This window comes from Labrus bergylta, chromosome 16 (assembly GCF_963930695.1).
Source record: "Labrus bergylta chromosome 16, fLabBer1.1, whole genome shotgun sequence".
NCBI classification, from domain to species: domain Eukaryota; kingdom Metazoa; phylum Chordata; class Actinopteri; order Labriformes; family Labridae; genus Labrus; species Labrus bergylta.
The window spans coordinates 11261995-11284517 of NC_089210.1; the positions used below are offsets into that span (position 1 = coordinate 11261995).

Sequence of the window (22523 nt, forward strand, 5' to 3'; positions counted from 1 at the left end):
GGCAGTGTCGACGTCATCAAGAGTGTAATAACACCAGTGCTGTTCAATATTAACCTCTCTTTTGTTTTAATCATAGTTCATTGGCTGATTTGCCCACACGCCTTTTCTCATACTAGGTAAAACACAAAGTAGCTGGTGTAAATATAAACATAATCAAAATGCACAAAAACGGAAAAAATAAAAATATCAGACAGTAGGCTATATGTTATTGATAAACTTTTATTGATACTGAATTAGAAAGCAAAACGAGGCCTTAAAACACATCAATGAAGGAAAGCGTCCCTATTCTATTGAGAAGAATCAATTACACAAAGAGCAATGTTTATGACTTTAATTGTTTTTCAAAATGACACTATTTTTTATAAGCGCTGTATAACCTGCCCACACTTATAGCAAGCTTATTTTTAGTTTAAAAAAAGGCTAATATACATGGTGGCAACAGCGCACATTCGATTTAAAAGGGACCAGTATAATACAAATGTTTTAATGTGCAACCTGTTAGATAATAATAATAATAATTATATTTTTTGTCAAAACAAAAAAACAAGAAAATCTATTACTTTTACAACCTATGTGAAGCCACAGGGCTGTACTTTTGCACCTTTATGAAATATGATCTTAGGAAATATGGTTTGCACTTCCTCATATTCATAAACACACACACATACACACACACACACACACACACACACACACACACACACACACACACACACACACACACACACCATATACATCCTTTTTTCTCTGTCCTGCTCACTGTTCTCTACCTCGCTCAATGCTGAGAGGGAGCACTCTCCTTAATTGCATTCACCAACCCATTGATTATTTTAATGGTGTTCCGTGCTAGACTGTGTTCCTACACACCATCAAAATCACACACAGGCTCTGGGGATGAAACTGGAAACTACATCCTGCTTGTTTCTGTCCAGTGTGCCTGTTCCTGTGTGTATTCCATTACCATTGACACTTTTTTTAATTTTTTTTTTTTTTTTATCTCAGAATAGTTACAACCCAATTGTCAAAGCATCCTTTACCCCTTCAGATATCGCACACAAGACAGCACCTGGTTTCTGCAAAAACGTTTATGAACTGGACCGTGATGTTCGGGTAATCATTTATAAAAAAGCGCCACTCCATACATCCAAAATGTAGTATTGCACGGTATGACTTTGACGAGATTTAGGATCGTATCTGCAGTTTAATAACACACGTAGTCAGTCATCAAACTGTAATTTTCGTCGTTTTCCAGCATAAAATTACAGATTAAATAAGTAAATTAAATAGGGGTGTTCAAATTTACTGTGATGAGCTGTGACCATGGTGACTAAATACAGGACAATCATAATGACACTCATATTTATTCCCCTGCGTGCAAATGTTTGCTAAGTGAAAGTAGACAAGAACAACAAGTCCGGATACAATAAATATACCATGTTGAATTATACATCAAAGCACTGCAGTTAGTCATTTCTAAACCAGGTTCTAATTTTTAAAGATAAACTGCAGCAAAGGTGATTTTCTAAAGCTCTTTGATGTCAGCTTTAACTTTTGATTTAAATCATAGATTAAAGCTATGAATGTTATGACCACAGAATAAAGAAGGCAGAAAGTACATCTTCAAACTCATTGGTGGACTACTGATTCCTTCAAAGATTCATAATTCTTTATTAGTGTCTTTTTTTCAATCAAGGCACAAAAATGTACATGCAGGGTTTTGTCTTGCTGTCCTTGATGTTTATATGAATGTTTCACTATTTACCACTTCCAGTTGTACGAAATGCTGCTTATGGTTTGATGTTCTTTTCCCTGGGAAAGGACTTTGTGCCTTGGAAGGTGCTCTTTAAATTAAATATATGTATATATTTTCTATTATTAATATAATGTCTTTAAAAAGGGAACACATTAGTTCTTAAAATAAAAAAAGGAAATAGAGATTTAAAGTTCTAAAAGTTTAGATTCATAACTGTTTAACTGTACCCTGTATAATTTTTCTGACATCATACTGCTACATTCAAATCATTTACATTGTAATTGACAGTGGCACCAAGTACATTTTAGTTTTTGGCAGGACTCCTGAGTGACTGGAAGTTAATAAGTTTAATGCTTATGCTTTTTGTACGTCAGTGATAATGTTTTTGTCTCTAACGTTCAGGGAAATATATATTCTAAATCCATTCCTTCTCATATCCTGCCCTGCTTCCTCAGGACTTTGTTTTCATGTCTCCTGATGGCCTAAAAACATTTTCTGTTTGTTCATTATCATAATTTGCATGTGCAAAACATCCCTTAAACCCTCCATATATGCATACATCCAACCGACGACCTCTGGTTACAGCACCTAATAATGTGCATATTATTCATGGAAAATAGTACATGATACATTACAGCTCAATAAAATAAACTATATCTTTTTTTCTTATAGTCACTCAATTTATCAAACAAACAAGAAACAGCAAACACCCTTAGTATTCAAATCTAAGATAACCAGTCAGACTGCAGCATGTTTCAATATTTATATATGTGCTTTGTTTTTTATGTTTTGTTTTTCTTATTTGTTTTTTTTAAAGCAGAGCAAATATGAAAGTAATCCCTGTGTGGTACAATAAAAAGAGAACAGACAACACATGAGATAACATAGATTGATATCACGTCTATGAAGTCTCTACGACTAATATTGTGTCCTTGTGTTTAGACTAATTTCTCAAATTTCTCTTCCCCTCTTCATCCTTTCATCTTTTCCCTTATAGCGCTGCAGATCTGGGACGCTCTATTCACTTTGGGCCTTCTTTAGGTGCTCTGGCTCCACCCTGACCAGCTGAGAGTCTTCATTCACCTCCAACAGATCCTCCATCTCGGGGCTGTCAACGCTCACTAGCTCCCCTTCCTCCACCTCCACATGCACTCCGAGGCCGTTCTCCTCTCCGACTGGCTCGCCCTCTGTCTCGGTCACCTCTACCATCTCTGCGTTCGGCAGCACCTCCTCCTGACCTTCTCGGATCTTCTTAACATGGAAAGTGAAGGGAGGGACTCGGTACACTGTTGTCTTGGAGCGAGCGTAGACCGTGTGGTCGGGGCTTAGGGACTTCTTCACCTTGTCTTTGGAGCTCTTCATCTTCACCCTGCGCTCCAGGTTGGGTGTCATACGGGTCCCAAGCTTGCCAATCTTCGTTTCAAGGCTGTGTTTGGTTTTCTCCAAGTTGTCACGGGTCCTCTGTCTTGTTTTCTCCAGGTTCTCACGGGTTCTTTGCTTGGTCTTCTCCAAGTTCTCCTTGGTTTTTAGCTTGGTCTTCTCCATTTTCTCTTTGGAGAAGGCTTTCTTTATGTTGTCCACTTGCTGCTTGGTAGAGCGCTGGAGGCGTTTGGTACGAGACTCCTCAACGATCTCTTCAATCTCCACCTCCTCGTCTGAATTGAGATTGTCGGGGAGACCCTCTTTACCCTCCTCAGGTATCTGCTCAAGCCCCTCCACTGCTGTACCTTCAGCTGCCATCTCTGCTGTCTTGGACTTGGAGGTCTTTGGTGGCTTCACTTGGTCCTGAGGGAGCAAAATGGGGAAGAACAAAAATGTATTATGAAACAGCAGCATTATATTAAGGGATAAACCTGTGTGAGCAGAATAACAGTTCAATTTCACATTTACAACAATATACCAGACATGGTGCACTGACTTCTTCGAATTTTGAGATTTCTTTTAATATGTCAAATGCAAATTATCCAGAGAAAGTAAAGTTAATAGCCTTTGGGTGAGAGATTAAATGTGAATGTCTAAATGTTCAGTGCACGTCATTGAACTGCTCGTAGCTAGTGTAGAGTGCCATCTAGTGCTGACTTAGCCAAATGTCAACAACTCCACACTCATCATGAAACTAAAGACAAGGAGCTGTACATTTCCTGTCATTCTGCCATCATTTCTCTAACTTCCACACGCCTTCTTTCTTTGTAAGCAAATTAGACTTTGTTTCATGCAATTATTCCAAAATGGTTAAGAATTTTTTTTTTTTAGTTAAAGATGTTTAATAAATTCTAATGCAGTTTTCATTTCACTAGAAAGCAAAAATGAACTTCCAACGTATCTACATGTGTACAGCAAGCATTGCATCATTTTCACACCCAGTCAAATAAAGTTTCCGTTTCCAAAATGCACTGAGAGTAACTTGAGGGTTTCCCAATGACTCAATGCCTTCTCTGCCTAACATCTCTGTTCAAACACCTGCCAATCAATCTGTACAGTTCACTGTCAGTGTGATACCAGACGCCCATACAGAGAAGAAGCATTAAACTGCCACTGGTCTTACTCTCGTCCTTATGACAGCATAACCATCTGCTCTTTTATCCCCTCACCACCACACCTCACTGCTCCTCTTTAACCATCATTATCTGCACTGGCTTATCTTTGGATTCACTCAATGTTTTGAACGTCATTCACACAACACATGATTGTGCTGCTGTTGATACATTTAAAATGTGTTCATTCATTTCATAACTGTGATAAAGTACTAAAACTCAAAATGAACAATTATTTTTTTAAAATTCTGATATGGGATATAGCAACACATTTTCTAAGGCAGCTATTACCTGTCAAATTATCATTAACCTTCAGCATGTCAACACATGGCAATTCTTGATCACTTCCAACACAACTGAGCACCTTCATCATCCAATCTCACTTGAAGCGTAATCACTCTTCCTCCCCCGCCTGGCTGTCACTTCAGATTAAATCCGCTCTTACTCTGTACAATTCAAAGTTTCGCAAAACCTCCCCTTTCTCATCCCATGCGACACTAACCAAGGACATCCCCTTCTTTAGAATTCATGTATTGCAAATTTATGAAAAACCTGATCTTTATCATGCAGCTGTCTTACAGTTCAGTATGTTGAGGCATGCAACATCAGAGGCGGATCAGATACAGATTATTCACTCTTCTTATAGTGTTGCATGTTTGTTGTGTTATGACAGTAGTGACTTGCAACATTTATAGGAATATTAGATCTTAATAGAACTTAAAACTTCTGAAATAAAAAATAAACACCTGTTGAGTCACATGATCAGCACATCTCCCTGGGCAGTTCAAATATTGCCACCCGATCCTCTCATAAAATGGCCATTGCCTCCATATCTGATGCAGTGTATGTGTGGGCCGCTCTGTGTGGGTTTATTTTGGGCTGGCCTTTCCCTCTCTCTGGATTCCATCTATCGTTCTCTGGCTACCAGCCACTGCAGCTTTAAGTCCTACCTACCAACACCCCCCCCCTCGCCACATGAACCACCATCGCCCTCTCAGCAACAGATAAACACAACCCCCTGTCACCATGGCAACCACCTGCTCATGTTTTCTCTGGTGGGTGGCGAAATTTAGCTAGATAAACAGCTGACATCTCTACAACAATTTACCGACATAGGGTTCTCGGTTGCTCTCAGTGCATTACAATGTAATCAAAATAAATACTGCAGCTGCTTTGCAGACATACATATGGAGCAAAGTGAGGCTGAGCGGAAATGAAATCAGTAATGAGATATTTTTAAATGCATGAGCACATTCACTGACCACAACAATTTCATCAGCTTTTTTCAGACATAAAGATAAAACCATTGCCAGTAAACATGTAGGCTCACAGAAACTAAAACTGTTTAGGTGGCCTCATATATCCTGTGTTAAGCCCACATTAAAAATATACACTTCCTGCGTCTCCTGAGTTTCTGAAAAAACAAAAAAAAAGACAAAAACTTTGTGTTCAACAGCAACATATGCATGAGTACGCATGAGTGTGAGCATTTATGCAGTTGCGTGCATATTGTGCCCACAGTAAACAGAAATGTAGACAGTTTTTTCTCTCTCCATGAAACAGAACTAGGAACACTTTTAAAAGGAGTTTCAGCTCAGGAAGTCTTCCCAGTCGATGGAAATAGAACAGTGCACAGCGTCCTGGAAACAACTGATGTCATAAGACAGAGAAAAAGAGAAACTTCCTCTAAGTTCAGTACCATGTGGGCTTCACACCTCACATAAATGATGCACTGCCAATCAGGATCATTATTATTCAACGTACAGGATCGGATCCATCTAGACCTCACTTACTGATGACTTTATGGTTCCACATGATGTTTGTTAAATTGTGATAATATGATATATTGTTACTCATCACATTTCAGGTTGTAACAGTGTCGTCCAATTATTAATTAGTATTGTAAGAGCCGCTGATATTTCTATGTGGGGGCGAAAGAAACAAAAATTAAATTATTAAAAGTGAAGGTGATGAAAAAACCTGGAGATTGAACAATAAATTCTATATTAAGTTATTTGGATTAATTTGAGGTCGATTTGAATAACAAAGTTGTGATTTGTAAAAAATAAAATAAAATAGCCATATTTATCATTTTTATTGTCTTACATTTGTCATTGAAGGAAAGGGACCTAAAGGGTGGAAGTAACAAAATTTGATGATGGAAATGCATGTGAATTGAATTACTGAGCAATGAAAAGGCATGTAAGTTGTATAGAAAAGTTAGAGGTGAAAATGACATTTATCATTTACAGCATGATTCATGTTACGTCTTTTTAAAAAAAAAAGAACTAGCCGCACAATCCTCGACCGTAACTATCTGAAGAAGAGGAGGAGGCCAGCTTTAGAGGGTTCTTAATGAATAACTGTTATGTTTTCATCATTTAATTCACTTCTGGGAGTTTTTGAGAAACTGATGTTACTTAGAGATTATTATGTTAACACTTTTACAAAAATACATTTTGAATCAAAAAAAAGTGTTCAGCTGTTTTTGGACATGAGAAACTGCACAAACTTAACTAGGTAGGTTATTCATTAAAGGGATACTTCACCCATTTGCATTAAGCTTTGTATCATTAGAAACCTGGTAGTATTTTTGAATGGTCGTGCATCCCGCCCTCATTTTCCCCTGAGATGGGAAATCTTTGTATTTCTAAGTCTGAAAAGGAGCTTCCAGTGACGCAAAATGACGATTTTTGCGTCACTGGAAGCTGTTGCGGTTAGCGGTGTGAGACTACAACGCTAGTTCCTCATATTTTTGACCACTAAAGCTGCAGACCAATCACAGATCAGTGGGTGGGAACTCACTCCCAGAATCGAAGCATTTCTACTACATATATGACCCAATGTCCATACAGATTCATGTTTCAACGGGTGAAGTATCCCTTTAACACCTCCTTCCCCGCAGTGACACATTGTCATTCATAATTTTCATGAAACTCTGTAACTTTCCTCCCTCTCTGAAGGTTAAGGGTGGAGTGGTGTTCGATAAATGGGCCAGTTCTTTTTTTTTTAAAGGTGGAACAAAAGAAGATCATTTATTGATAGTGAATCACCCTATTTTTCAGGTCACACACATTTCCCTGCCTTGTATTTCATCCATATGCATTGATATTGCTTCATAACTCAAATCATATACATTTTCATCACCTACAATTTGTATCATCACTCTTTGTAACTTGCATCCTTAAGTCTCTCCTTAAATGATAAATGAAAACTTTGTGTTGTAAATGCTAAAAGATGAATATAAGTCAATGAAAATAATTAAATATGGATATCTTTTCATTCAGCTTTTTTTTTTTAAATCAAATTGATCTCGAAATGATCAAATCACATTTATCACTACATGTTCAAATTACATTCGTTCATCATTTAATGTGTTCATTACTCTCACCCCTCATATACCGTATATATCTGATATACTGTATATATATATATATATATATATATATATATATATATATATATATAGAGCGCTCCAAAAGAGCACAAAGTAAAATAACTGGTTGTATTTCAGTCACATTTAAAATAAAACCATATCAATCTTTTATTAGATGTTCAAGGCTTATGGAAATCCATGTGCAAAAATAGTTGGAACATTTTGTATTCTACATTCTAAAAACCTGACTCAGCCCAGTGTATCTGTGGAAACTGATAATTATAACAACATAACCTGTTTGGGTTTCCCTGTGATTAGAAAACAAGATACTGGAGCTGGAGGAAGTAGCTCATTAGGGTTTCTGCATTAACGTCCTCTCTCCTCCCACCCGCAAGCAATGGAAAAGTCTGCACTGTGTGTGTGTCTGTGAGTGTGTTTACTAACAGATGCCTGGGGATTGGGGACTGAGTGTTTGTGTTCTCCCCTCAAAGAGAGGGAGGTCTGTAGCTAACGTCAAAGAGCGGTATGAATCATAACTCATGGAAAAGTTGGCTCGAAAGACTGGGAACTCTCGCTCTGAGTGCGTCTTTCAGAGGGAGTGTTTGATCGGTAAGGTCAAGCAAAGCACTGTTTAAGAAGTCTCAAGCTGAGGCACAGCACAAGGAGCGCAAACTACATGAGTTGTATTACTAACCTAACCTAATTACATATGGGGTTGCATCATGCAAACAAGGAGACATTTCAAAGATAATATTCTCTCTTGTCTCAAACATGCACACAGTTCAAGCTATAAAACTTACGACATGGCTCACTGCAGGATATAATAAAGATTATAATGTGTAGGACAGAAATACCACCTCAGATGACCTCATGTGATATAGTAAGAAGAAGATGTAAACAAAGCCAGTAAGGTTGGAGCAATGGAGTCAACATGAGTTGTCTTCTCTTCATGGTAAACTAGAGATAAGATCAAACTTACAGATAAATATACAGAGGGGAGTACTTCTGGACATAAAAAAAGTGTATGTTTAAGGTTATCTTTGGATTGATATACATGCCAAGGACTCTTTGCATGTATAATCCTTTGCATATTAGATTGTCTTTAAGGTTGTCATCACAACTAAGGACCTGTGGGATACAGTATCTGCAAGGCCTCTTATAAGTAAAGTAAATTTGGTATTATTTAAAGGTCAGATCACGGTAGAAATTATATAATCCTAAAAAAAATCACAATGATATTTTATTGTCTAAACATTATCAGAGACAAAATGTTCTCTGTGTGACTCATTCGCAGTCTGAAAATGTCATCACTGTCTGTTACCACGGACAACGGAGCAAACTGTGTTCTCAATCAGCACTTTATAAAGAGCGCCGGTGTCTCTCCATCTGCTACAACAAAACCTTCACTGATCTATCATTCCTGCTTTGTTACCTACATATGTTGTCAAAAACAAACATTTGTCTTGACGTATGCATTCTGCTGCATACAGAGGTATCCCATATAGTTTGTGGGATATGTAGACCATTGTAACATATGCACAACAAAGCTCCTCTGTCACTTTTATTTGTGTATGTATGTGTATGTTTTTTTTTTCTCTCCTTTTTTCGTGTGTGACTGTGATTACTTCTGTGTACTATTGTTGAAAACTCAATAAAAATATTCTTAAAAAAAATGTATATATTTTACAAATTAGTAGCATTAAAAAAAAACATGTATTCAGTTAAAGGCACATGTAACGGATTATTAATAATCAAAATCCCCTGTGGAAACATGTTTTACGGTATGTGTTTTCTGCAGTCAAAAACACCAAGTTGTCTGGCTGTATTTAGTGTGTGTGCAGGGTTCGGTTTGGGTTGTGGTATTTAAATTGAAATTTATACTTGTATTATGTATTTATATATATAACTTTAGAGACCCTTTAATGTCAAGCATTATCCAATCAAGTCCAGATAAGGAAAGTTCCTTGAATGCAGTTTTTTGGTATTGATAGCATCTTATTTGAGTGTTTTTAACTTCATTTTTTTTTATTTTCACAATCTTAAAACACCAGTACTGTAGTCCCTTGTTTAGATACTAAATCCATGCACATAGACATCCACAATCATGATATAGCTACATGCATGCAGACCCTTAACAACTTGTTCCCTTGTACATAAACACACACATGCAGACAGACACACACACACACCATTCCCTTTAAGGCAGTGTGATGAAAGGCCTCTCCGGTGAGTCATAGGAGCAGCTGTCTGATCCTGTCCAGTCCTCTCAGCTGTGCACTTAGCTTTCACAATGAGTGATATCACTGCCCCATGTGACCCTCCAGGATGGAAAAGGCCAAATGAGTGATTGACATGAAACAGAGGTGGATGGTTGCGTGTAAGAACCCTGTAGAGGTCTGAATTGCATTGCTTTGATCCCTAAAGGGATAGGAGGCTAAAATAAGGATGCTAATGTGCTCTGGCCATTAATATTAATGCCACCCACACTCCTGAATAAGGCACAAACAATTCACAGATGAGCGGACAAGCCGCCCACTACCTCAGGCATTTTATTGCAGTGACTCATATAACAGAGGGCACATTTACTTCTGTTTCATAAAGCTCTCTTTTCCCTTTTTAGAAGAAGTTGCTCTGATGGTGCCATGTTTAAGTATCCTGCAGGTAATGGAATAATTAACAGACGATCCAGCTCTGTGCATAGACAGATTCATTCAAAGAGAGGGGCTCTGTGCACCATCGAGCCAGCATGGCGACGTCATGTTCCAGATGTTAACTGTGCACACCACAGGAAGGGAGTTCCTTGGTTTTTCTGCCATAGTGATTTGTGATTTCACACACGGACTTGAAGGGGGAAGCCCTTTTCCACAAGTCAATCTTCCCACATCCACAACTCTGAAACCACAGGAATCCAAGGTCCCACGCAAAGAAAGAACATTTACTTTTCCATTCACGCCTCTGTGTGGACTAGAAGCTACAGTCCTGGAACATATTATATAAGTTTCTCCCCTGATAGTATCTACCATTCAGAAACCAGCGTCTCTCTCTTCAATCGCTTGCAATGAGAATGTGGAATTTAATCAAATCAATATGATGCTAGATAAAAAGCTGTGTTGCTATTATTCATGGTCTCCTTAATTTTCAGTTTCAACCTCTCAGTTTGCTATTTTACAGGTTAATGTGATATGTGTATATGTGAGGGCATGAATAAGCTGCCAACATGAAAACACGACTGGGCTCAACCTTAGGAAAATATAACTACTGACTTACTTAAGGCCAATATCATGATTTATGACTAAAGATGACTGCCAGATTACATCTGGGGGCACAAGTAGAGAGGCAGATGGCCAATCAGCTACACTGTGTTCTACTGAATTGAGCTATTGTTTGTGAAATACTGACTAATGCCACTGTGACATTAAGGGTGGAAAAACTGACAGACTGCAGAGTTTTTAGTTCCACTGTTTCAGGGGGTTCTCCTTTGTTGAATTTAACATGAGCCACTACTTTGACTGTTTGTTTTCCTAACCTGAAAAAAGTGTGTTATACCCTATAGATTATGAATGTTCTTAAAGTGTATTAACTTGTTGACATGTGGAGTAAATGTAGTCCAAAGTTTCACCTTCAAAGTTTGCCTTGTACCCTAGAACATAATGGAAGTGTGATGCCTATTATTTATAGATTAATCATCCTAAACATCCATGTGCATGCAAAATCTAATCCCATTGGTACCAAACCCACAGAGAGTCCTGGCACAACCTCAGTGACAGCCTATAACTCACATACCAATGACAAGAACAGTGAGCTGCCACAGCAGCACTGGGAAATATACCAACGGGGGTAACCTGACTGTTGCACATACCAGACTGTACTTTCTCACACAAACTCTTTAGTAGCATAGATTACACTTATTAGATCATGAATGCATGCTGAGCTACCAGAACATGTTGTAAATGAAAGGATATGTATGAAGTTAAAGGATTTTAAAAATACATTTTTCATAATAGCTAGATTGGCAAGTAACTTTAGTTGAATGTCCATCATAAATCTTAAAGCTAAGGCTGGATAGTAAAAAACATTCATTTGAATTTAAGCCCAAACACAAACACGTAAATAACAAGTAATCAATCCACTTTTGCCGTTGATGGCTAAATTCAGACACATGCTATGAAACAAGACACTACGCTATTGCATTGCATTGCTGCTTGTGTATTTATAATCAAAAGCAACATAGCAGTTTCCTCTTATATGCAAACTCATTTGGCCAACATTTTATTTGGGCTGTGATGAAGGGTGTGCCTATAAATCTTGGAATAAACAGCATGGAGGGTATCAGCAGCTCCCTGCAAGTGTGATGTTGTACGAGGATGAGGACACATTTCTGTTTGGCAGCCAGGGTGCTGGATGCGAACTACAACTATTCAAATCTACTGATTGGTCTCCTAGGTGGTAACTTCTGTCTGCTGCTGTGGGATGGGGGTATTTTTTAAAACCAAAGGTTTGAGTAAAATCATCACTTCCCAGACATTACAAAAGCAAGATATAAAATAACTGTTTCAGATGAACAGATCTAATAATAGATGATAGCAATCATTCATATGCACGGTTTCCACATGCTGGAAAAACATGGATCATGTTTCTGCTGGATTACAGTATATCCTAATGTGAGGAGCTCAGGAAAGGCTACCCTAACACTATCAACAGACCCAACTCCTGTAGCTTACACAAACAACTAGAAGAGTCTAATGATGCCAAATCAACACTTTGTCCTCTGTCAGTTTGATGTATTCAGATGATCGTTGTTTTCACATTTCAAAATGGAAAAGCAAACTATTCAGTTCACAAGTAATTTTCACCATGTGGCATCAAAGACTGAAGGTTTTTTTTGAAGTGAGAACAATTGTTTTGAACTTACTAAAATATATGAGAATTACATAGAAAAAGCAGAATATTGCTGTTGCCTGTGTCTGATCTCATTTAAACATTGTGGCCTGCTGTTTTCAAGGGCGTATGCAGGGGTTGGCCAGAGGGGGCCATGGCCAGCCTTGAAATCATGGAGTGTAAAACAAATGGATAATGTGCCTCAGCTTTCTCCCATTAAACATGAAGAAGCCAAAATATCCCATCAGCTGGAAGAGCTGTTGTATTGATGTCACGCTGCTTCCACTAACTTAAACACACATTAAACATACTGGGGAAAAAAAGGCAAAAATCCCTCAGGTGGGTACAGCTCCACAGCAAAACAGATTATTGTGTAAGATTGAAGCAGACACTCAAGGTTGTAGAAGTTCCAGGACTCTTGTGTTGATTACTCTTCAATTTCCTCATGTCGTACCAGCTGTACTCTACTTAACTGGTGTACACAGTACTGCAGGAGTCACATTTGTCATGGCATTTTATACTGTTTTATAGCATCAAATTAATACTTCAAAATAAACTTTTTAGGGAAGCAGTGGGTGCGCAGGTCAAATAATGTCCTATCTGTAAACATAGAGGAGGCAGGGTTTATGGCTTATACTATACCAGGTAGCATGGGGAGCTGTAAACCCTTTGGCTTCACTTGAGGCTTGGTATTCAGCTGTCCATTCTTCATACATTCTATGCTCGTAATCTGATTCAATACCTCAAAATCCTTTACAATGATCGGCTATTTGCATTGTCTGGGGCAGGACTTTTACTACAAATTATGACTTTGGTAGGGAAGCATATTGCATTCACATAAGAAAATAAAATCTTCTCTGTTTTTCTGAATTAACAAGATAACTATCTCAGAATTAAGAGTTACGTTTTTAAGAAGAAAAACTCTGCTCTGTTTTTCTCAACTGAAGAGAAAAAAGAAATAAATCTAATTTCACAATACATTTTTTTTTCATAATAATTTCACTCATAATTTTGAGAAAATTAGGTCGTTAATTCAGAAAAACAGAGCACTAAGACTGGAAACAGAGTGATTCAAGGGAGTGACTGTCATTAGGTACATTTCAAAGTCAATTAGGAGTTTACCTACTGTAGTTTATGGGTGCTGTTGAGCAGAATTTATTTTAATAGAGTATTTTGACAGTAGGGCTAGCTGGTACTTCATGTTTCCCCTTCATGTGATTACACGCTAAGGTGAATGACTATATCCTCGTCCTTAGCATTGAGGCATGAGTGGTATCATCTTATTTGACTATTTGCCAGACATTTTAAAAAGCCTTTACCCCAAATGATGTTCTATCCCTTGAAAAAAAAAAAAAGACTGATTTTAAACACATGTGTCAATGCCTGCTAGCATGCAATCCTACAAACATGATCTACTTGACAACATTCGAAATGCAGAGGCTCACACACCACTAAGTAATGGAACTCAGAACTGGCTCAACATAGAAGCTGACATGCAGCAGTGAAATGTGGAGCCTGCCAGATATCTTTCCACTAGCATGGGAAAGAGGAGCACTCCCGGAGGGAAGGACAGAGAGGAGAGACTGGTGTGTAAAAGTAGTATACAAGAGTGGCACAAATTACTGAATGAGCTGTGTCCTTGTATTGGATAAGATCACTGCGTGGGAGTAGAACAGGCTCATCTGATAGAGAGAGAGGGAGTGATCCGGAGAGAGAATCTGAGAAGAAGGGAGGAGAGCAAGTGGGCATGTTGGCAGGAGAAGCAAACAGATGCCGGCGGAGTGAATCACATCACAAAGTTGGTGCTGTTGGTCAAGTGTTTGTTGGTCAAGGTGGTGCTCTTGACTGCAAGCTGATGGCGATGTGTTTCACAACTGCCACTTTCTGTAATGAGGCTGAGATCCCACGTACACTGGCAAAAAGAAGCAGCGAGCTGAAGTGGCAAAAAAGGCTTGGCTGGAGAACTTTGTCTGGAGTTAGTGGGATTGAGTTATTAAATAGTCTGGGCAGGGCTATAGGCTATTAAAGAGAAGTGGGCTGGGCTCTTGGCGACGCTTGTTGGCTGGGGTCTGAGCTCCAGAGGCTCTGTGAGGCTGCTGTGGAATAAGCAGACTGTAACTGAGAGGTCTTACATCTCACTGATAGAGTTAACCACATGGATATCCCTGTCCTTGAGCTGCGGCCAAACACACCCTGATTCCAGACAGACAGCAGTACTGTCTCACACCCTGATGGACTCTCACATTGCATGACTGGGATTAATCCTCATAATTAAATATATAATGCACATTGTGAAACGCGCGCGTGAGTCCCAGTTTACGACAGGCTGAACCTACCACAGTATAAATAAAGCATGCATATGATCTCCCACGCTGGTGTTTGTTTTGCATGTAAACCTTTAAGTATTTCCACAGAATGGTGACATTTAATTGACAACAACGTTTCAACCTTATCGTGTGTTAGCAGGTCTCATTACAATGTGAAAAATTATATTGTATGAAGCTCAAGAAAAGGCTGAGAGTTATCTGATCCATTGCCTAAAGAAATGTACTGCACCTTTTTGGGCAGAAAACTGAAAAAGAAAATATGTAGCACTCGTTAACAATTCAAAAACAAAAGCAGAGAAGTCTGTAAAAAAGAGTTTGCAAAAACTCATGTTAACTATGTTGCGTGAGCGTGGGGAACATGTGTACGGCTGAGCTGAGATTGTGTTTCGTGTCAGCTGAAGTTTTTTTAGCCAGCATCAGATTAAGCTAGCTGAAAGCCAGGACAAATTCTAGACCTGCCATCTGTATGATGACGAACAGGGGACTAGGGCCCTGTGATTTCCCCGATGTGGAAAACACAGATGGAATCACAGAATTTGAAAATGAAAACACAAATTCTGTGACTCAATCTGTGCTTTCCACAACGGGGAAATCACAGGGCCCTAGTCTCCCGTTTATCATCATAAACATGTAAAACCGTAAAATGCAGAAAATCGTGGAATTTTTCTGAAACGTGGGTTTGATTTATTCAAAAAAAATATCTGGGTTTTTCCAACCAATCAAATTGTTTTTAAAAAGATATGCTAAGTTTGAAGCACTCTTTTTGTTGCTGCAGCTTCTTTCTTCTGCTCCTCTGCTGTCTGCATGTCAGACCGTCACGGGGCAGCTGACACACACTAATATTCAATGCTTTGCACACACAGGAACGGCAGCCATCACGCGCACCTGTTTACTATTAGTGCAACATACTACAGTCCATGATAAATATGGACCAAATCTTTATGGTCGGGAACGCACAAGATCTGTTCAAATCAACTTCAAGATAGTAACATTATCTCACAGCCTGTTGTAGTCTGTGAACTCATAATTCACAGGTTGGATTTTTATTTAAGGTTTGTAATGTTGTCATGCTGAGGGTAGCAGGGATGACCCGGGCACTACTACCTTTTTAAAAAATAAAGGCAAGCAAATATATTTTTTTTTATCATTTCTCAATTTCCTGATATTGATCAAATGATCCATGACTTAACCCGTTGCTCTGATCCACTGGAACACATCAGAAAACAGAAAAAATAAAATGTAACAAAAAAACTGAATCAGATTTTGGATTTCATAGGGCCCTATAGAGACTCAGTTATTGGTGCAAGGCAACACCTCTATTTGTCTGGCAAAATTATATATTTTTCATATTTCTTGCCAACTGATGTGGAAGGAATAAATTATTTTTTTTAATCAATAAAATAATATGCAAACCATTAGTTTGTGTCAAATGATTCATTTCCTAAGTAAGTAGCTATGTAATCAGCGGAACAAGGTAATGGGTTGTTTATCGCAGAAAAGAGCTGTGTGAAAATGATGTGAAAATGGTCAATTACTAAGCGTCTTGAATGTTTTATCTGTGTATTTGACATCCAATAACTATTAGACACACACTTCAACAGGAAATAAGACTTGAGAGAGGGAGATGAAAAGCTGGAAATATGAGACTAAAAGCAATAGGGAAATAAACGTGGATGTGTTTGATCGCTGATGATTCTTGTGGATAGACAATGGCCCAATAAAAAAACAGGCCCAATAAGATCAGTGCAGGGAACTTAGGAAGGTGTGAAAGCGGAGACTCCCTTCGGATCAGCGGCCAGTTGTGTTCCTCAGAGCTCTGATGACAGATTGGTTGTTCCTTCTTCAGATGAAGACACCCAGCTGCTGTAGGGTCACTTCTGAGGGATTTGTTGTTCTAAAAGCCCCGAAGAGTCTAATGAGGAGAGATGTGCAACAGTTGTCCCTCACATTCTTTCAAATTATATTCCCCTGAAATACAACCATAGCTCTATAAACAAAGCACACATGTAAATCTAATCATGAATTGATCTTCTGATCCTTTTGATCGAGAGTGACCACAGTGAGAGTCCCATGAGAAACCATTTTTTTTAGCATTACTCCAGCATATAAAGATACAGAAGGCTGAGATCTGTCAAAAATGATTGATGCATATCTGAAATGCATAATGTAACGTAGGAATATAAAAGTATTACAATTACCTTGCTACTGTTAAATTTTGAGGTACTTTACTCAAGTCATTTTATTTTATGCTTCTTTATTCTAGCCTGGTATTGCCAGTTAGTCTGGAGCCTCTCAGTTCACTTAAGATTTCCAAAGAGTGTTACCTACAGGCAAAACCAAAGTGCCCTCAATAAGAGCAGCAGTACTTGACTTATCACTAAAAGTAGCATACACTTTCCATTCGTATGTAAGCATGAGTGCTGTTGAATTGGTTTAAAAACTGATTAAAAACGGGGATTCACCGATCACAAACATCATCTTTTTTTTTTCTCCTTTAGAGAATCATCATCATCTGCATTTTGGGGCAATAAATGAAGCTTCTTCTACATTTACAAAGCATAATATATTTATTGCTTATTAGATTTTTTTTTTTTTAAAACAGATGAGATTCTAATTATAAATGATAATGTGAACCTAAATACTCTAGAGTATTTCAATAGTTCAAATGAATTCAGGACTTGTACTTGCAGCATGATGTCAGCCTGTGGGATTGCTGCTTAAATAACCAAACCTGAAGACTTCTTCCAGCCCTGCTGATCTACAATGTACATTCACTAAACATGTCTCTGTAACCCCTCCTGTGTGGGGATCATGCGTACTACCATCACTGCAGTTTTAATTATAAAGCATCACTGTCAAAGTTCTTGCGTGACAGAAACTCTGGGCTAAGTGTCTATTCTCAGAGTGCACACTGAGTGACAGAGGAGAAAAATACGGCACCTACAGCCGAGGCAGAGGAAACCTCCTGCACATGCTGTGAATGTTTCACTTATCTTACTCAAATTTGAGCTTCACTGGACACTGACACTGCGAGTGAAAGGCAATATGGATAAGGAATGGTCACACGCAAACACACCGAGTTTGTATTCTGGTAAAGACACTAGTGTAGCCTACATTTATTCCATTTACAGTATCTACATGCCTACCTTAACCCTAATCTCATCCTCAACCTACTTTAAACATGTCCCACTCTAACACATTAACACACAAACAGACGGTGGAAAGGGGTGAAACCTGACTGAGAGCCAGTGTTGATTTGCAATGGTGCCAATATCTGACCAATCTAAGTGTCCCTCAATAAAACTGGCCCCCGCTGCAGCCATAAATAGATCACTGGCGCTCAAAACAGCTTCTGCAACATAGAAATTACAGCTCCTTCCTCCAAAGTTCAGAGTGAGAGAGAGCAGTACAGTAACGGAGCGGTGATGGAGCATTAAAGTGATCAAGCATTGTAAGTCGAGATATCACCAACAGGTAGTTATTGATAGAAGGATTTACTCTCCATCTGCTAAAACACCATTAAACTCTGAGTCTCTGTAAGAACACCAGAGTACTTTGCTCAGCCTGCTAATGGCAACAATCTGTCGAATAGAAGTGATAATGCACTATATTGCCAAGCATTGTGATAAGGTGATGTATGGCAACATACTGCCAAACTATTGGGCGGCTGTGGCTCAGTGGGTAGAGTCAGTCGTCTCTCAACCGGAAGGTCGGGGGGTTGGATTTCCAGCTCCTGCAGCCACATGTCTAATGCGTCCTTAGGCATGTGACACTTAACCCCAAGTTGCTCCCGCTGCTTCGTCAGCAGTGTGTGAATGTGTATGAATGGGATTAGTTACTCTGATGGTCACTTTATACAAAGCAACCTCTGCCCTCAGTGTGTGAATGTGTAAGTGTTATCTGCGGTGTAAAAGCGCTTTTTAGTTGTCAGAAAACTAGAAAAGCGGCATACAAGCTCAAGGTCATTTACCATATTGCCATTTTTCAATCTAATTTAGAAAAGTCGTGTAACAAAATTTGAAGTGAAACGTTACCCATTTTAAATCAATCAGAACAGCATGATCTGGGGTGCCAGTGGCACAGTGGTTAGTGCACGCGCCCCATGTATGGAGGCGATAGTCCTCCTGGCGGGCGGCCCGGGTTCGAATCCTACCCGTTGCTTCTTTCTTGCACGTCATTCCCCGCTCTCTTTCCCTGATTTCCGCCTCTATCGACTGTTCTATCACTACAATAAAGGCACGAAAAGCACAGAAATAAATCTTATCTCATCTCTTATCTAATAAAAACAGCCGATCTGTTCTTTTTTATCTCATCACCTGTAAAATCCAGCAACAATGCAACCATTGTAAAGCAATATGAGCAAGAACCCACTCATTTCTCAGATGTTAAGTATCAATGTGCGTTTTCTTTTTTTTTTTACATAACTATCCTTGCTTTTTAAAATCGTGTACGTTCTTGCAATGAGCTCTAGCTAAGAAAAGTGTTACCAGGTGTTACCAGTGTTCAGTACAGTGTCCAACACTGACAACTGCCCAAGGAGTAGACATGGTGCTGAAAAGGCTCCCAGTAAACCACCCAACAGTGTCACAAACAGCAGGAGGCACCTGCTTTACAGAGTAATTTATTAGGGCTGAGTATCTATGATTGGACTTCTGTTAGATAGTGTAACCTTCTCCTACAGTGGACAGCCCGGGAGGGGCTTGAGTTTGCCTGCCATGACAGATCCTGAAGTTCTATACAAACAAGAATCATGCAACTTATGTATGTAATGTAGGCGTGTTTTTAAGAAAACGCTTCAACTTTTTCCAGCTCAAAAGTTGCAACGGTTATGATGTTCAGTGGTGTGCATAAGGTAACACCCAAGTTGTTCATGGTCCCATTTGTATCTCTGCAGAAGCTTCCAAACACCCCTACAGATATTCTACCTCAACACTCACACTTGTTGCCTCAGGTGTTCATGCACAAATCCACAAATCCACCACTGCTGTGAAATCTTCACTAAAAATCCACATCTTTATCTTTCACGGCAGCAGCCTGCCAACTATCTATCTCTGAGCACCCTCGAGCTGGGGCGTTGGTCCTGTCTCAAGTAGCCCTTCATGCCTGTGTTTATAGGCCTTATATTTTTATTAACACCCACAAGTCTTTATATAGTGTCATTGGGTAATGGAGTCCTGCAGGGTGGGAGAGATCACTACCTGCCTTCTTTTTCCATGGAAGCTATAATTTCTTATTGAAACCCACCCCTCATTGAGCATAAAAACAAAACATTCAACCGCTTCTAAACAGTCGACGGCAGTGTCTGGGTCTTAATAAGCATTACATCAACTTTTTAGGAAAAAGTTATCCAACCCTCTATGTCATGGAAACCGCAGAGCTGAAGCTTTTGGCTACTATCCTCCATCCTCAGAAATTCACCGCTGAGGGTGAACTCAAGCTGCAGTGTGACACTAACCCTCTCTGTGATGTGATGTCAGAAGTCACTCGGCTAACTGAAAGCTTCTCAGGGAAATTTCACACTTGGCTCTAAACTTTTATTTGTGATGCGGGGTAATGCAACACACTCCTTTTAAGGACCGACATGTACTGCACGTGTAACATAACTGAAAGTATGTTCTTAGCCACATGCAAAGTTGTTATGAAGAGATTGTCAGATTATTTAGTGTAACTTGGTGCATCCTGTCAGGAAAATAATAGATAATAAGCTGATACAAACAGTGCAGCCTCACCTGGTAGATGAGGACTTTGAAGTTGCGTCTCTTGAGCAGCTCACTCTCGTTGCTCTCCAGCTTCTTGATCTGGCCCGCCTGCTTCTCCAGGTTGCTGCGCACCGTCTTCACATTGACGCTGACCTTGCGAACCTTTTCCAGCATCTTGTTGACGGTGCTGGCTGTGGCGATGTGGTTCTTGGACAGCTTGGCCAGCTCCCCTTGGATGGACGACACTGACTTCTCCATGGATTCCTGCCGAGCCTCGAGGCCATTCTGGGTCAACTGGATCTGGTCTACCACCCCGATAATCTTATCTAGCAGAGACAGGACCATGATCCCGTTCATCTGCGCTTCACTCTTGCCTCTCGGACCAGACGCCAGCACCAGGTCTTCCTCCTCATCAGGGTCTTCTTCATCGACTGCTGGCTCAGTGGCAGCACCCACCAGAGCAACCTCCTCATCATCATCATAGGGCACTTCTGCTTGGTGTTTCTTCATGACACCTGTATCCGCCATGGCTGTCAACTCCAAGCACACACCGCCTGCTCAGTAGAGATAAAAATACACTAGTGAAAGACAACCTGCAGGAGCCACCCTGCTCTGTCTCTAATCCTATTTTCTTTCTTTCAGAAACTTTCTCAAACCCCTGTTTCCCTTTTTCTACTCTACCTTACTTTCAAACGTTCTCTTCACCCTCGGTCTCACACACTGTCTCTCTCTCTGCCTCTGCTCTGGGATGCCAGCCAGCCAAGGGGAGTAGGGCCTCTCACAGATGAGGCATGTGTGCCCCGACTCAAATGCCTCTGCGCCCTGTGAAACCACTCAGTCAAACTTTTCCCTTCTTACACCAGCCCCCCCGCCCACAGCTCCCCCTGCTGCTCCACCCAGTTCTGTCCCCACAGGACAGCCTGTGTCCAGACTCCACCTCTTGTGGTGACATGACACTCCTATCTTACAGTGAAAAGCAGGGCCGCCAGAGGCCAGTACATTTAAAAGAGCAGTTTTCAAAAACAAAAACCTGACAGTTAAAGTTGTGATTTTTTTTTAAGGGAAAATAAAACAGAAGTAATAACGTTTGAGAAGTGAAAGAGGACTAAAGGAAAGTATAGCTCTGCAGTCTCTTTTTCATTTCAGTCGTGCTCATAGACAGTCATATTATTTACGTTACCAATTATTATTCAAATTATCCAAAGAGTGTTTGAGCAGTTACATACACTGTAATCCCACCCCAAAAAATTTAAAACAATAAAATTAGTATTAATGTATGTTTTATACTCTCTGCTATCATAAGTGATCAATAAGCATCATTATTGGCCTCAGTTTGGTCACTTTATTTTGACGGGATTCACTGGAAGTACTGCTTTCTCTGAGTCTCAACCAAATATATATATATATATATATATATATATATATATATATACTTTTTTTTCTGTCTCAACCATTGACTGTAAAACCTCTCAACACCAGGAACCTGTCATTAAACTAGCTTTTTTAAATTGAATTTGTTCCAACAGTTGCACTTCTGTTATAATGAGATATAACTTCAGTAATAAAAAGCTGTTCATACTTGTACTAATGCTGGTTTTCATTGTATTAGCACTGAGAGAGGATTTATAAGATGTTAGAGTCGAACAGAGAAGGCCTACATTCTATATAATAAGTGTTTACTGCCCTCTAGTGGCCACAATCGTAATGCAGCACTATATTAAATATGGATTAACTCATTGTGAACATGCTAGCATAACTGTTCAAAGCAATTTAAAACCATAAATTTTTTCTCTTTTATCCTTCTCATCACTTAAGATGACCTCAGTGCAGTGATGGAGTGAACTTTGTAGCAAGCTTCTTGTAACCTATGCTTGTAACTTCAAAGCAATATCCACATCAGTTATTAAATGACTTTGACCTCTAGTGGTAACACTTAGGAATTACAACTGATCGCCA

The 22523-nt window shown here is 39.4% G+C and overlaps 1 protein-coding gene across 1 annotated transcript; it reads right to left on the reverse strand.

Annotated features, from left to right (window-relative positions):
- Positions 1-203: 203 nt before the first annotated feature.
- On the reverse strand, positions 204-21398 carry cavin1a (caveolae associated protein 1a). Its single transcript, XM_020632575.3, has 2 exons — positions 20598-21398; positions 204-3538 (listed from the first exon to the last, which is right to left on the reverse strand). Exons 1-2 carry the CDS (start codon positions 21093-21095, stop codon positions 2771-2773), a joined length of 1266 nt encoding a protein of 421 aa, XP_020488231.1. The 5' UTR covers positions 21096-21398; the 3' UTR covers positions 204-2770.
- Positions 21399-22523: the final 1125 nt, after the last annotated feature.

Excerpts from the sequence above, each read along its gene's own strand:
- cavin1a (XM_020632575.3), bottom strand. The coding sequence starts at position 21,095 with ATGGCGGATACAGGTGTCATGAAGAAACACCAAGCAGAAGTGCCCTAT. Across the intron at positions 3,539-20,597 it reads TCAAAGTCCTCATCTACCAG|GACCAAGTGAAGCCACCAAA; the intron begins GTGAGGCTGCAC and ends TTGCTCCCTCAG.